Raw genomic sequence first — 17,128 nt, forward strand, 5'->3', positions numbered from 1 at the left:
ATGTGGCTGGGCGCCATGGTTCATGCCTGTAATCCCAGCACTTTGGGAGGCTGAGGCAGGTGGATCACTCAAGGCCAGGAGTTCAAGACCAGCCTGGCCAACATGGTGAAAGCCCACCTCTACTAAAAATATAAAAACTAGCTGGGCGTGGTGGTGCGTACCTGTAATCCCAGCTACTCGGGAGGATGAGGCAGAGAATTGCTTGAACCGGGAAGGCGGAGGCTGCAGTGAGCTGAAATCACGCCACTGGACTCCAGCCTGGGTATCAGCGTGAGACTCTTATCTCAAAAAAATAAAAAGAAAAAAATGTGATCAATTTGACATTTTCCTATGCAGCATCTCAGGCATGTTGTCTATAAAATTCACCATGAAGACTGAATATATGTTAAATGTTTTGAAGCTCCACCTTTGGAAATATACCTTTTCCTTTTCCACTATTAAAATAAAGAAGGAATTATTCAATGTTGTATGGTCATAAAATAAAAGATTACGAATGACAGATAGTGAAGTGAGTTTACAACCTCTATTAATCTATTGGTGTCCTTGTCCATTCTGTGCAGTCACTTCAGCTTTCTCCGGGACAGTACAATGTGCTTCCTGCATCGGTTCCCAAATATGCTTCCAGGTAATTATATACTTACTAAATAAGCCACCTTTCTGTTTACATACCTACATGCCAATCCTCATGGCTTTTAAACCTCATTTATGCACCTCATATGCAGATTAACATTTAACAATATTTAATGAAAGATAGGGAATAAGTTAACAAAGATCTTTAAAAAATAGATTTAGAAAATCATTTTTCTAGCCGGGCGCGGTGGCTCAAGCCTGTAATCCCAGCACTTTGGGAGGCTGAGATGGGCGGATCACGAGGTCAGGAGTTCGAGACCATCCTGGCTAACACGGTGAAACCCCGTCTCTACTAAAAATACAAAAAACTAGCCGGGCGAGGTGGCGGGCTCCTGTAGTCCCAGCTACTCCAGAGGCTGAGGCAGGAGAATGGTATAAACCCGGGAGGCGGAGCTTGCAGTGAGCTGAGATCCGGACACTGCACTCCAGCCCGGGTGACAGAGCGAGACTCCGTCTCAACAAAAAAAAAAAAAGAAAATCATTTTTCTTTTTTTTTTTTAAATATAGGAGCTGTGTATTTCGGTCAACAGTTCAAAGATTCCCAACAACCTATTTTATTCCCGTAAGTATAATGTAGACAGTTAACTTATGATGAATTTGATGTTTAAAATATGCTGTGCTTTCTGGAGTGGCGCAAGATGGCCAAATAGAACCCTCCCATGAGTGTTCCTCCTAGCAGGAACACCAAACTGAACAATTATTCACACAGGAAAACACCTCTATAAGAACCAAACAGCAGGTGCGGGATTGCAATACCAGGTTTTAACATTGTGTCAAGGAAAGAGACACTGAAGAGGGTAGGGTAGAAAAGACAGTCTTGAATTGACGACACCACTCTCCCCCATCCCCTGGCAGCAGCCATGTGGCATGAAGAGAGAATCTGCCCTTGGGGAAGAGGGAATGCTGTGATGGTGGGACTTTGCACAGGAACACAGTGCTGCCTGTCACAGGGAAAGCAACACAGGACAAATTTCAGTTGGTGCCCGTGGAGGGAGCATTTAGACCAGCCCTAGCCCATCCCAGCCGTTCGATACTGAGTTCCAGCTCTCTCGACCACTGTGGGCTGAAGTGCTCTGAGGTCCTAAATAAGCTTGAAAGGCAGTCTAGGCCACAAGGACTGCAATTCCTGGGCAAGTTCTGGTGCTGTGCTGGGCTCAGAGGCAGTGAACTTAGGGTACCTAAGACCTAGTGAGACACCAGCTGGGGCAGCCAAGGGAGTGCTTGTAGCAGTCATCCCTCAGCCCCAGGCAGCACAGCTTGCAGCTTCAAGAGAGATGCTTGCCTTTTGCTTGAGAGGAGGAGAGGGGACAGTAAAGAGGACTTTGTCTTGCAATCTGGATACCAGGTCAGCCACAGCAGAACAGGGCACCTCAGGCAGAGTCCCGAGGCCCCATTTCAGGCCCTAGCTCCCAGACATTTCTAGACACATCTCTGGCCAGAAGAGAATCCACTGCCTTAAAGAGAAGGACCCAGTTCTGGCAAGATTCATAACTTACTGACTAAAGAGCCCTTGGGCTTTGAATAAACGCCAGCAGTGGCCAGACAACACTCACTGCAGGCCTTAGCCAGACAATGCTGTGCTGCTTCAGGTGTGACCCAGCACATTCCCAGCTACAGTGGTCACAGGGAGAGACTACTGCTTGAGGAAAGGAGAGGGAGGAGCAAAGGGGATTTTGTCTTGCTGCTTAGATACCAGTTCGGCCACAGTGAAGTAGAGCACCAAGCAGGCTCCTGGGGTTCCCAATTCCAGGCCTTGGCTCCTGGATGGCATTTCTGGACTCCCACTGGGCCAGAGGGGAGCCCATTGCCCTGAAGGGAGAGACCTAGGCCTGGCAGCATTCCCCACAAGCTGACTGAAGAGCCTTGAGTGAACATTAGTGGTATCCAGCTAGTACTTGCTACAGGCCTGGGTGGTTGTGTCTATAGAGAGACTCCTGCTTGAGGAGAGGGGAGGGAAGAGTGGGAAGAACTTTGTCTTCTGGCTTGGGTGCCAGCTCAGCTGCAGTAGAATAGAGTACCAAACAAATTCCTAAGTTTCCTGACTCCAGGGCCTGGCTCCCAGATGGCATTTCTGATCTGCACTGGGCCCAGGGGGCAGCATGCTGCCTTGAAGGGAAGAGCTTTTGTTTGGGCCTTGAGTGAATATGGGCAGTAGCTAGGCCGTAGTTACTGCAGGCCTTGGGTGAGACCCAGTACCATGCTGGCTTTGGCTCTGACCCAGCGCAGTCCCAGGGATATTAGCCATAGAGGAGCTTGTGTCACCTCTCCCTCAGCTTTAGCCATCTCAGTACAAAGAGAGACTTTGTCTTTGTTTGTTTGGGGGAAGGGAAGGGAAGAGAACCAGAGTCTCTCCCTGGTAATCCAGAGAACTCTCTCAGATCTTATCCAAGACTACCAAGGCAGTACCTCTACAAGTCTACCAGAATCACAGCAATTACTAGGCTTGGGGTGCCCTCTAATGCAGATGTAGCTACAGTGACCAAAGACAGATTACAGTGCTTAATTTCCTTTGAATACTTGGAAAGCCTTCCCAAGAAGGACAGGTACAAACAAGACCAGCTGCGAAGACTACAATAAACACCTAACTCTACAATGCCCAGACATTGGCAAGCATACAAGTGTCAAGACCATCTAGTGAAACACAACCTCACCAGTTGAACTAAATAAAGCATCAGTGACCAATCCCAGAGTGACAGAGATATGTGACCTTTCAGACAGAGACCTCAAAATAGCTGTTTTGACAAAGTGCAACAAAATTTAAGATGACACAGAGAAAGAATTCAGAATTCTATCAGATAAATTTAGCAAACAAATCAAAATAATTTTAAAAAATCAAGCAGATACTCTGGAGCTGAAAAATTCAATTGACATACTGAAGAATACATCAGAGTCTCCCAACAGCAGAACTGATCACACAGAAGAAAAAATTTGTGAGCTTGGATGGGGTACAGTGGCTCACGTCTGTAATTCCAGCACTTTGGGAGGCTGAGGCGGCAGATGGCTTGAGGCCAGGACTTCAAGACCAGTCTGGCCAACATGGCAAAAGCTCGTCTCTACTAAAAATACAAAAATTATCTGGGTGTGGTGGTGCACACCTGTAATCCCAGCTACTTGAGAGGCTGAGGTATGAGAATCGCTTGAACCTGGGAGGTGGAGGTTGCAGTGAACCAAGATTGTGCCACTGCACTCCAGCCTGGGCGACAGAGTGAGACTCTGTCTCAAAAAAACAAAACAAAACAAAACAAAAAGAATTAGTGAGTTTGAAGACAAGCTATTTGAAAACACAGTCAGAGGAGACAAAAGAAAAAAGAAGGAAGCATGCTTACAAAATCTATAAAATAGCCTCAAAAGGGCAAATCTAAGAGTTACTGGCCTTAAAGAGAGAGATTGAAGTAGAAAGTTTATTCAAAGGGATAATAACAGGGACCATTCCAAACCTAGAGAAAGATAGAAATATTGAAGTACAAGAAGGTTATAGAACACTAAGCATATATAACCCAAATAAGACCACCTCAAGACATTTAATAATCAAACTCCCAAAAGTCAAGGACAAAGAAAGAATCCTAAAGCACAAGAGGAAAGAAGAAAATAACATAGAATGGAGCACCTATACATCTGGCAGCGGACTTCTCAGTGGAAACCTTACAGACCAGGAGTGAGTGGCATGACATATTTAAAGCGCCGAAAGAAAAAAACTTATCCTGGAATAGGATAGTCAGTAAAAAATCCTTAAAATGTGAAGGATACTTTCCCAGACAACCAAAGCTAAGGCATTTCAATACCAGACCTGTCCTACAAGAAACGCTAAAGGGAGTTCTTCAAATTCTGGAAGGACATTAATGAGCAACAAGAAATCATCTGAGGCCAGGTGCAGTGGCTCATGCCTGCAATATCAGCACTTTGGGAGACTGAGGCAGGAGGATTGCTTGAGTCCAGGAGTTCAAGACCAGCCTAGGCAACAGAGAGAGACTCCATCTCTACAAAAAAATTTTAAAAATTAGCTGGGAATGATGACATGCACCTGTGGTCCCAGCTACTCAGGTAGGCTGAGGTGGGAAGATCACTTGAGCCCAGGATGTCGAGGCTGCAGTGAGCCATGTGTGTGCCACTGCAGCCCAGCCTGGGCAGCAGAACAAGACCGTGTCTGAAGAAGAAAAAGGAGAAGGAGAGAAAGAAGAAAGAAGAAGAAGAGGAAGAAGAAGAAGAGGAGGAAGAGGAGGAAGAAGAGAAAGGAAAGAAAGAAGAAAGAAACCTAAAACTTTACATGGAACCACAAAAGACCCAGAATAGCCAAAGTCATCCTGAGCAAAATGAACAAAACTGAAAGAATCATATTACCTGACTTCAAATTATACTGCAGAGCTATTGTAGCAAAAACAGTATGGTAGCATAAAAACAGACACATAGACCAATGGAACAGAATAGAGAATGCAGAAATAAATCCATATATCTACAGTGAATTCATTTTTGACACAGGTGCCAAGAATACACATTGGGGAAAGGACAGTCTCTTCGATAAATGGTGCAGGGAAATATGGATATCCATATGAAGAAGAATGAAACTAGAACCCTATCTCTTGCCATTTTACAAAAATCAAATCAAAATGGATTAAAGACTTAAATCTGGCTGGGTGTGGTGGCTCATGCATGTAATCCTAGCACTTTGGGAGGCAAAGGCAGGAGGATCCCTTGAGCCCAGGAATTCGAGACCAGCCTGGGCAACATAGGAGACCCTGTCTCTAGTTTAAAAAAACAAAAACGAAACATAAATCTAAGACCTCAAACTATGAAACTATCAAAACAAAACATTGAGGAAACTCCAGGACATTGGTCTGGGCAAAGATTTCTTGAGTTACACCCCACAAGCACAGGCAACCAAAGCAAAAATGGATAAATGGGATTACATCAAGTTAAAAAGTTTCTGCACAACCAAGGAAACAGTCAACAAAGTAAAGAGATGACTCACATAATGAGGGACAATATTTGCAAACTATCCATCTGACAAAGGATTAATAACCAGAATATATAAAGAGCTCAAAAAACTCAATAGGAAAAAGGTCTTTTTATTTGAGACAGGGTCTTGCTTTTTCACCCACGCTGAAGTGCGGTGATGCAAACACAGTTCACTGCAGCCTCGACCTCCCTGGAGCAAGCAATCCTTCCCCTCAGTCCCCCAAGTAGCTGGGATTACAGGTGCATGCCACCACACCCAGCAAATTTTTGTATTTTTTGTAGAAGTGGGGTCTTGCCATGTTGCCCAGGCTGGTCTTGAACTCCTGAGCTCAAGCGATCTGCCCACCTTGGCCTCCCAAAGTGCTGGAATTACAGGCATAAGCCACCGTGCCCAACCTCAATAGGAAGAAATCTGATAATCTGTTTTAAAAAATAGGCCAAAGATCTGAATAGACATTTCTCAAAAGAAGACATACAAGTGACCAACAGGTGTATAAAATGGTGCTCAACATCATTAATCATCAGAGAAATGCAAATCAAAACTACAATGAGATATCATTGTATCCCAGTTTAAATGATTTGTATCCAAAATACAGGCAATAGTGAATGCTGGCGAGGATGTGGAGAAAAGGGAACCCTTGTACACTGTTGGTGGGAATGTAAATTAGTAAAGCCACCATGAAGAACAGTACAAAGATCCCTCAAGAGAGTAAACATAGAGCTACCATATGATCCAGCAATCTCACTGCTGGGTGTATACCCAAAAGAAAAGAAATCAGTATATTGAAGAGGTATCTCCGCCCCCATGTTTTCTGCAGCACACTGTTCACAATAACCAAGATTTGGAAGCAACCTTAGTGTATATTAGCAGATGAATGGATAGAGAAAATGTGGTACATATACACAACAAAATACTACACAGCCATAAAAAATAATGAGGTACTGCTATTTGCAATAACATGGACAGAACTGGAGGTTATTATGTAAAGTGAAATAAGCCATGCACAGAAAGGCAAACTTTGCATGTTCTCATGTATTTGTAGGAGCTAAAAATTATTAATAAAACAGTCGAACTCATGCAGATAGAGAGCAGAAGTAGAAGGATGGATACCAGAGACTAAGAAGGGTAGTAGAGGATGGGGAAAGGGAAAGTGGAGATGGTTAATGAGTACAAAGATATAGTTAGATAGAATGAATAAGATCTAGTATGTGATAGCACAACAGGGTGATTACAGTCAACAATAATTTATTGTACATTTAAAAATTGGCTGGGCATGGTGGCTCGCACCTGTAATCCCAGCACTTTGGGAGGCCAAAGCAGGTGGATCACTTGAGGCCAGGAGTTCAATACCAGCCTACCAGCCTGGCCAACATGGTGAAACCCCATCTCTACTAAAAATACAAAAATCAGCCAGGTGTGGTGGCATGCACCTGTAATCCCAGCTACTCAGGAGGCTGAGGCAGGAGAATCGCTTGAACCTGGGAGGCAGAGGTGCAGTGAGCTGAGATTGTGCCACTGCACTCCAGCCTGGGCAACAGAGTGAGACTCCATCTCAAAAAATAAATAAATTAATTAAATTAAATTAAAATAAGAGTATAACTGGTATGTTTTTAACATAAAGAAATGATAAATGCTTGAGGTGATGGATACCCCATTTATCCTGATGTGATTATTACCCATTGTATGCTTGTATCAAAATATCTCATGTACTCCATAAATATATATATACCTACTATGTAACCATAACATTTTTTCAAAATAAAATATACTATGAATCCTTTTGCTATAGTAAGATTCACAATTTGCTCATCATAGTAGATAAGCTCTGAATGATTAATGCAATTGATTTAAGATATACATTAAGTATATCTGAAGATATACGAGAAATTAGTAACCAATATGTGGCAAGTTGTAGAAGAAAATGTTCTGCTCCTTTACTTTCTTTAGGTCTTGACTAAAATACCACTTTCTCAGGAAGGTCTTCCCAAGTCACCTATTCAAACTTGCTGTTCCCTTCCTTGGTTTATTTTTTACTTCATAGCGTTTATCACTATCAGACACAATACCTTTTAAAATGTATCTACCCTGTTTTTAATCTTTCCCCTTCACTAGAATGTAAGCTTATGAAGGCAGGGATTTCTTTCCTGTCTACCTAGCACCTAGGCAAGTGACTGGCACATAGTATTTGGTGAGTCAATTAATTAAATCGCTAGAGATATTCAAAAGATCATGGTATTAACAAGAAGGAAGCATAGCTCTGTTTCTTTCCTTTTAAAGAAATGAAAATGCTTTTCTATTTCTAAATATCTCCAAATGCATGACCATGAGTTATGATTTTTTAAAAATGAACTCTTTTAGATAAGTAGCTAGTCAGTAGGATGTCAAAAAAATAAATAATTATATAAATCATCTGAAAGAATAAGAAAATATAAAATTGGCCGGGCACAGTGGCTCACGCCTGTAATCCTAGCACTTTGGGAGGCTGAGGCAGGTGGATCATTTGAGATCAGGAGTTCGAGACCAGCCTGGCCAACATGGTGAAACCCCGTCTCTACTAAAAATACAAAAATTAGCTGGGCAGGGTGGCTTCTGCCTGTAATCCCAGCTACTCAGAAGGCTGAGGCAGGAGAATCACTTGAACCCAGGAGGCAGAGGTTGCAGTGAGCCAAGATCACACCACTGCACTCCAGCCTCAGCAATAGAGTGAGACTCAGACTCAAAAAAAAAAAAAAAAAAAAAAAAACCAGAAAGAAAATATAAAATTGTTGTTTTGGGATAGTTTGATGCACTATAATTATTTATTATTTGTAGTTACAAACTCAGGATCAAAAAGACCACATAGCAAACATCTGCAAAAAAAAACTGAGATAACTGAATAACTGAACAGGGCTCAGAAACAGATCCTAGAATACATTAATATAAGATTTTTTTTTTTTTTTTTTTTGAGACAGAGTCTCACTCTGTGCCCCAGGCTGGAGTGCAGTGGCCGGATCTCAGCTCACTGCAAGCTCCGCCTCCCGGGTTCACGCCATTCTCCTGCCTCAGCCTCCCAAGTAGCTGGGACTACAGGCGCCCACCACCTCGCCCGGCTAGTTTTTTGTATTTTTTAGTAGAGACGGGGTTTCACTGTGTTAGCCAGGATGGTCTTGATCTCCTGACCTCGTGATCCGCCCGTCTCGGCCTCCCAAAGTGCTGGGATTACAGGCTTGAGCCACCGCGCCCGGCCTTAATATAAGATTTTTATATTTGATAAAGATAGTATGACAAGTCAGTAGGGAAAGGAAAAGATATGTTAGATAACTTATTATTAAATAACTTGGAAAAGGTGTTAGAGTCTCACTTCATAGCACATATTAAAATAAATTTCATATTGATTAAAGAATTAGATACTTTTGAAGCCATTAAACCAGGAGAAAAATGTATTAGTATATATCTAAGGATAAGCAAACTTTCTGAGATAATAGCAATGGAAGAAATTTCAAAGGAAAAGAAATACTAGATTTGATTATATAACATTAAAAATTTTTTGTATATCAGAAAACAAACTGCAAACAAAGTTAATAGGCAAATACAATCTAGGAAAAGTATTTTCAACATTCCTAGCAGATAAAGGATTAATAGCATTATCTATAAAATTATCATAACAATCTATAGGAAAAACAACAGAAAAGTAAAACAGAGAAAGGACATAAATAGACAATTCATAAATAAGAAATTCAGATATCCAGTAAAGGTGAAAAATCTTTTGATCTCACTAACATTTAAGTGTGAGAGACTAAAAGGCTGATTGAAAGCTCTCTGTATGTGGGTGGTATAGAAGGCTAAATTATAGCCCCCAAAGATATCACACACACACACACACACACCACACACACACACACATGAGGAGAGGGTAATAAATATAGAAGCAAAGATGACAGTGGTGCAGCCACAAGTCAAGAAATGCTGGCAGCCACTAGAAGCTAAAAGAGGCAAGGAACAACTTCTCCCTCAGAGCCTCTGGAGGGAGCATGGCCCTGCTGATACGTAATTTTAGCCCAGTGAAACTAATTCAGACTTCAGACCCTAGAACTATGAGAGAATAAATTTCTGTTTGTTTAAGACACCAAATTTGTAGTAATTTGTTATAGCAGCCATAGTGAATGAATACAGGTGGGGATTATCTCCAGGTGGGTTTCATACTGGATGGGTGGGATAAGGATCTGGCTTTTCCTTTGATAGCCCATAAATATCCGTATCTGTAGGTCTTTTTTCTAGGATACATCAGTTAATTCAAAATGACACGTCAGCTTCCTGCCTGGGGTTTAAGCCAGTTGTCAGTGTTCTGGGAGCTGAGTGGAGGGAGGGGCTGGTGGTCTCATCAGTCAGTGTGTAGAAGTTCACTTAATTCCGGTTTTCAGTAAAGGCCCACATCCTCACAGTGCTTGGGGCTCCTGAGTTCAGATCTCTGGTGCAGTCTCCTCAGAACTAAACTCCTTGTCTCCTGTAGGGATGTGGGAAGGGGGGTTGCCTGACAGCTAGGGGTGAGGGGAGACAGGGACCTGAAGTAAAAATATTCAACCAGACCTTCTGCTTTCAGATCTACCCCACCCCCACCTCACAGGTGCCTGTTGCCTTAAATTCCCCAGCTTTTCTTGTGTTCTGTGGAGCAAATCAGCTTGCTTCTCCTTGGCAAGTCCTCTGCAAGGATTTAGGCTTCTGCCTTCTCTACCCTGCCAGGTCAGCTATTATTCCTCCAAATTGCTTCACATCTTCCAAAAATATGTCATCTCATGTTGACTGTTTTGTCTTCTCTTGGCTGTCTGTGTATGTGTATGTATAGGTGTGTGTTGCAGGGTAGGGTGAGATAGAACAGGAACCCCCTCTTAGGGACCTGGATGCCCCCCAAACATAAATGTTTTTTATATTTTAAATTCCTTCAAAAAAATTTCAGATACCTATTAATAGCTAGCTCTGAGAAGTAAATAAACAATAACGAAAAGATAACAGTAGCCAAAAACCATAGCCAAGAACACTAAAATCACAGGATGTTTACTACCCCATAGGAAATAAAGATGACATCTTAACGTATGACTGAAACCCAGACCCCCACCAAATGGATATGCCTGGTCCACAGATGTCAAATAAGGGGGAACTGGGACTAAACTATAACCACATTCTTATTCTAAATTTCTTCCAGGTGTGACCTGGAAAAAGTCACACCCATAAGCTAGAGCTAACATTCTTTTCTGCTGGCCCCCAGGGTTTTTTTGTTTGTTTGTTTTTTGTTTTGAGACAAGAGTCTCTCTGTTGCCCAGGTTGGAGTGCAGTGGCACGATCTTGGCTCACTTGCAACCTCCACCTCCCGGGTTCAAGCGATTCTACTGCCTCAGCCTCCCTAGTAGCTGTGATTACAGGTGTAGGCCGCCACGCCCAGCTAATTTTTGTATTTTTAGTAGAGAAGGGGTTTCACCATATTGCCCAAGCTGATCTTGACCTCCTGACCTCAAGTGATCCACCCACCTTAACCTCCCAAAGTGCTGGGATTACAGGCATGAGCCACTGCCCCTGGCCTGGCCCCAAATTTTTAAATCAAGCCTCTCTTTTTTTATCCAACTGCAAATCAGAAAATATTTAAATGTACCTATGACCTGTAAGCCCTTGCTTCAAGCAATCTCACCCTTTTAGGCTAAATAAAACCAATGTATAACCTCCATATATAATTTGTAATTTTGCCTGTAACATCTGCTTTCCTCACATTTAGCCCTACCCTTAAAACTTCTTAACTGCAAGCCACTGCGGAGGTCAGGACTTAAACATTAGTTGCCTGGTCCTCCTTGCTTGGTACCTGCAAATAAATGCCTTCCTTTCTACCACTACAAACCTCACTTGAGGTATCTGGTCTTACTGCACTGGGTGAGCAGCCCCTAGTCTGTTCTTTTTTTTTTTTTTTTTTTTTTCTGAGACGGAGTCTCGCTCTGTCGCCCAGGCTGGAGTGCAGTGGCCGGATCTCAGCTCACTGCAAGCTCTGCCTCCCGGGTTTACGCCATTCTCCTGCCTCAGCCTCCCGAGTAGCTGGGACTACAGGCGCCCGCCACCTCGCCTGGCTAGTTTTTTGTATTTTTTTAGTAGAGACGGGGTTTCACCATGTTAGCCAGGATGGTCTCGATCTCCTGACCTCGTGATCCGCCCGTCTCGGCCTCCCAAAGTGCTGGGATTACAGGCTTGAGCCACCGCGCCCGGCCTAGTCTGTTCTATAACAATAGTTATGTCTTTTTTATTTGATGGGAAAAGAATGGAGATAAATACTTGTGTTCAGTTGGCTTTGGCAGCGAGTAGTTAGGACACCCAAGTTTTTCTCCACTGCATGATATTGTATTTCCTTTGAAATGCATGCTTTAAATGAAGACTGTGAGTTAATAATGATTTGTTTACTATTAGTACAGAGCAACTGAAAAATAATTCAGGCAGGACAATCTACTTGGTATGTGAAATAGCAGAAGGTAGTCGATTCTGACGATTTCTGCCAAATGTTCTATTGCTTTTATGGAGGAGATTTTGTGAGATGCTTACTCTGCCACTTTTACTGATATCACCTCATCCATTCCATCTTATAAATAAAAGTGATTCACTGATTTGGAACATCCTGTCCTTTGAAAAAGTAAAAGGAATACTTTTATGGAAAATGTTCCAAGGCAAAGAAACAGCCCAGGACTGTGATTCATGTCTGTCTTAAACATGCATTCCCAGAGCCGACTTGTGGATCTGGTTTAGATCCATAAACTTGTGAACTGCAGAGAGGAAACTCTTTTGATCCCAGCAGTGGGAGATGGTGGCGTGCAGCGTGGGTGTGGTAAAGAAGCAATGTTTGCCAAGAGAACAATGTCTCAAACCCTCTTGTGATAAATGCTTCAATACTTAGGCCATCATAATGTGCCATTCAACTTTTATATGAAAACTCATTTGGTTGATTTTGTCATTCAGTTTAATTGTTCTAAAAATTAACATCATAGTTATGGAAGTGTGAAGGATTGTTAGAATTGGAAGAAACTTTATAAATCAACTACAGCATCTATTAGGGTGAACTTTGATCATGATCTTGACTACCATCCATTGAGTGTCTTCTGGTGCCAGGTGCAGTGTTCAGTGACTGACATAGACTGTCTCATGTAATCCTCATAACTTGGGGAGATGGTATTAATTTATCATCTCTATTTGATAGAGTGGCCATTAATTGCTCAAAGTCACACAATTATTAAGAGATAGAGTCAGGGTTAGAGATAAAGTTAGTTTTTTGGTGACCTCACAACCTGGGTTTTGAGCTGTCTTACCACTTAGTGCAGTGGTCCACAACCTTTTTGGCACCAGGGACTGGTTTCACAGAAGACAATTTTTCCATGGACAGGGGTTGGGGTGGGGAATGGTTTCGGGATGATTCAAGCGCATTACATTATTGTGCACCTTATTTCTATTATTATTACATGTAATATATAATGAACTAATTATACAACTCACCATAATGTAGAATCAGCGTGAGCCCTGAGCTTGTTTTCCTACAACTAGACAGTCACATTTGGGGGTGATGGGAGACAGTGACAGATCATCAGGCATTAGATAATCATAAGGAATGCACAACCTAGATCCCTTGCATGTGCAGTTCACAATAGGGTTCCCGCTCCTATGAGAATCTAATGCTGCCGCTGATCTGATAGAAGCAGTACTCAGGCAGTACTCAGGCAGTACTCAGGCAGTAATGCGAGTGATGGGGAGTGGCTGTAAATACAGATGAAGCTTCACTCCCTTGCTTGCCCACCCCTCACCTCCTGCTATGAAGCTTGGGGGTTGGGGACCCCTGACTTAAGCAACTCGCTTAAAACCTAAAGCCAAGTAGTCAATATTGTGCTGTCAGACCAGGTGCAGTGGCTCAATCCTGTAATCCCAACATGCTGGGAGGCCAAGGCAGGAGGACCCCTTGAGACCAGGAGTTCAAGACCAGCCTGGGCAACATAGCAAGACCTCATCTCTATTTTAAATAAATAAATATATAAGTTGTGCCATCTCTAAAGTGACAACTTCCCCCTGATAACAGAGGCTTGGTCATGAGGCCAGGTTCCCCCACTGGACCCCTTTGCAGTAGAATGAGTTCATATGCAAGTTCTTTCATCTATTCCAGAAATCATTTTGGATGCTTATGTTTGTGACACCCTATGCCAAGTAGGCATTGTTGATACAAAGGCAAGTGAGACATTTTATCAATGCTGTCTTTGTGCTTCCACAGGGCAGGGATAGTCTAAAGTCAATTATCCAACCAGTGTGTATACAGGCAAGCACACACAAACTTACACATATTAAATGAGAGTCTCTGATTCACAAGGCGTGTGTCTGGCTAATGTGGGAACACATGGGTTAACATGCAGAACTTGAAACATGGTGCCCCAAATTAGACACTGATGACTCAATTTAACATTATCTGTTGGGCCGGGCGTGGTGGCTCACGCCTGTTATCCTAACACTTTAGGAGGCCGAGGCAGGCAGATCACCTGAGGTCGGGAGTTCACAACCAGCCTGACCAACATGGAGAAACCCTGTCTCTACTAAAAATACAAACTTAGCTGGGCATGGTGGCGCATGCCTGTAATCCCAGCTACTTGGGAGGCTGAAGCAGGAGAATCGTTTGAACCCAGGAGGAGGAGGCTGCAGTGAGCTGAGATTGTGCCATTGCACTCTGGCCTGGGCAACAAGAGCAAAAGTTCTTCTCAAAACAAAACAAAACAAAAAAACACTATCTGTTAATAGAAGCACATGCATCTTTTGTCTTCCAACAGCCACCTCCAAAACTTTCCAGTACATTTGCTTGATAAGCTTCCCAGCAAGTGCCTGACCCTAGGCAGAGGAAGGAGAAGAGGGCATGGGTGAAGAGAAAGCTTGGTTAAGGCAAGGGACACCCATACCTATTTCTTGGAGCCCATATCCTAAGCAAAAATTAAATAAGCTTTTGGATCAAAGAGACTTTCCATAAGGTTTTCATTAGTTGAGGGGCCCAGGAAGGGAAATTTGTATTTATATCTTTCTCACTCACTGCAGCAATGCCTCAAACCCCACAGGTAAGGATTTTGGCATGAGAGCCCAAGAGCTGACAGGTATCAACCTTGATTTAACTGTTGAGAAATGTTTTGTGGAGGATTTTGTCTTTTCACATGTCCTCTTCTAAATGCAAAAGGTCCCAAAAGGAGGAAAATATTGATCAAGTTCATACTAAGGCATTAGTGACCTATCAGATTCTCTCCCCTTCTCCACCATGCTCCCAGGAACATAAACGAGACAAGAATTAGGGTATCTGAGAGAAAGAAAAGGAATCGAAAAGAGAGAGAAATGTGAGAAAGTGTCCCACTTATGTCATTATTAACTGTTCTTTCAGTGCATGGAACATGTGTGCTATGCTTTTAGACAGTAGCCTTAAGATAATTCCGTAAAACCTTCTACAAAATAAAATAAAATTTACAGAGTTGCTATGTGAGGAATTTTCACAGATGTTTAACTTGTAAAATACATAAGTCTGTTGATTCTTATAAGATAAGCAATTTTGACATAAATGTGAAATAGAATAGTTTCAGAGAAGCTCTACAACAATGAATGTTAAATAAGTGGAGTTCCTGCTTATGTGGGATAAACCGTTATTTTGTGCAATTTGAATACCCTTCTAATCCTTAGATCTGCAGGGAACCCTAGGGGCCTAATCACCTCTTAAAGGCCACACCTCTGAATACTATCACGTTGACAATGCCTGAATTTTGGAGGGGATGCATTCAAATCATAGCATAGGCCAGCCACTGGGCATGGGCTCCTTGGGCAAAAGATTGGTGGAGTTTATCCTCTGGAAAAACTCAATGAACCCAGAGGAAAGAACACTATATCCTAACCCTTAGGGAACCCTAGGAAAAAGACTGGATTTGCCATTCACTTGTCTGATCTCAGCATATCCTAGCCACATACCCAGAGTTTCCACCATGCAAGTAAGAAAAGCCTTTAGGTCAGATGTGGTGGCTCACGCCTGTAATCCTAGCAATTTGGGAGCCCAAGGCAGGTAGATTGCCTGAGCTCAGGAGTTTGAGACCAGTCTGGGAAACACGGTAAAACCCCGTCTCTACTAAAAATACAAAAAATTAGTCCAGTGTGGCAGCGTGCACCTGTAATCCCAGCAACTAGGGAGGCTGAGACAGGAGACTTGCTTGAACCCAGGAGGTGGAGGTTGAGTGAGCCAAGATTGCATCATTGTACTCCAGCCTGGGCGACACAGTGAGACTCCGTGTCAAAAAAAAAAAAAAAAAAAAAAAAAAAAAAAAGAAAGAAAAGAAAAAAAGAAAAGCTTTTAATGTGAACAAGAGATGGAGATAGACAGAAGGATGGAAACCCAGGTGAAAATAGAACTCTGGGAATAGAAGGGGAAGACTTTTAAAAAATACAATTAGCATCCTCAGAAAGATGAGAACAGGAACATTATTTTCAATTTAGGATTCTATATTTAGCCAAACTAACAATGAATTGTGAAAACAAAGACTCAACATGCAAAAACTCATAAAAATTACCTCCCAAATACCATTTTAAAAGATGTCGCTGGTGATAAATACAGCAAAACAAAGGAGCAGATCCAGAAAGAGGAAGGCATGGGACCCAGGAGAAAATAGATACGATCTGGGAGAGGAGTAGTGAAGAAATGTCCCAGGTTGACCACTGTACAGCAAGCTGAGAGAGAAACCAATCAATATAATAGAAAAAGAAAATAGGAAACTTGAGAAAGAATGTTTCAAAAGTAAAAGTGGCACAAGAACAGCTGATATGATGGGGAAAAATGAAGACAATATATGTAGCAAAATGTGCAAGTGAAAAAAAATGAGGCACTAATTGACTCCAGGTGAAACAAAAAGCTGTACAAGAAAAGAAATAGGCCAGGCATGGTGACTTATGCTTGTAATCCCAGCACTTTGGGAGGCCAAGGCAGGCAGATCACTTGAGGTCAGGAGTTCGAGACCAGCCTGGGCAGCATGGCTGTACTGTCTCTACTAAAAATGTACCCTGTCTCTACTAAAAATGCCAAAATTAGCTGGGCATGGTGGAGCATGCCTGTAGTCCCAGCTACTTAGGACGCTGAGGCAGGAGAATTGCTTGAACCCAGAAGGTGGAGGTTTCAGTGAGCCAAGATCGTACCATTGCACTCCAGCCTGGGTGACAAAGCAAGACTCTGTCAAAAAAAAAAAAAAAAATTTGTATTGTTGGATGATCGTTTAAGAATGAGGGAGTGATACTGACTCACAAAGACATGAACCTGTCTGCAGGGAGGGATATTTGAATAGAATGTAATTTTATAAGTGGTCAGTTCATTGGATAATTTGTGTTATGATAACTTTTGATTACATATACAACTTTGTCATGCAAGAACATTGGTACTCAATACTCAGATAAAAAACAAATGCTGTAAAAAGATGATGCATAGTCTTTTATTTTTATTATTTTATATTATTTTATTTTATTTTTGAGACAGAATCTTGCTCTGTCACCCAGGCTGGA

At 42.3% G+C, this 17,128-nt stretch overlaps 1 protein-coding gene across 1 annotated transcript in view; it reads left to right on the forward strand.

Annotated features, from left to right (window-relative positions):
* Positions 1–17,128, forward strand: part of STPG4 (sperm-tail PG-rich repeat containing 4) — a 62,803-nt gene that overhangs the window by 26,704 nt on the left and 18,971 nt on the right. The window contains exons 5-6 of the mRNA XM_033175793.1: positions 561–625; positions 1,138–1,192. Coding sequence (XP_033031684.1) covers positions 561–625; positions 1,138–1,192 — 120 coding nt within the window. The remainder of the gene's footprint in view (positions 1–560; positions 626–1,137; positions 1,193–17,128) is intronic.

This window comes from Trachypithecus francoisi, unplaced genomic scaffold (assembly GCF_009764315.1).
Source record: "Trachypithecus francoisi isolate TF-2019V2 unplaced genomic scaffold, Tfra_2.0 Lachesis_group17, whole genome shotgun sequence".
In the NCBI taxonomy this organism is placed as follows: domain Eukaryota; kingdom Metazoa; phylum Chordata; class Mammalia; order Primates; family Cercopithecidae; genus Trachypithecus; species Trachypithecus francoisi.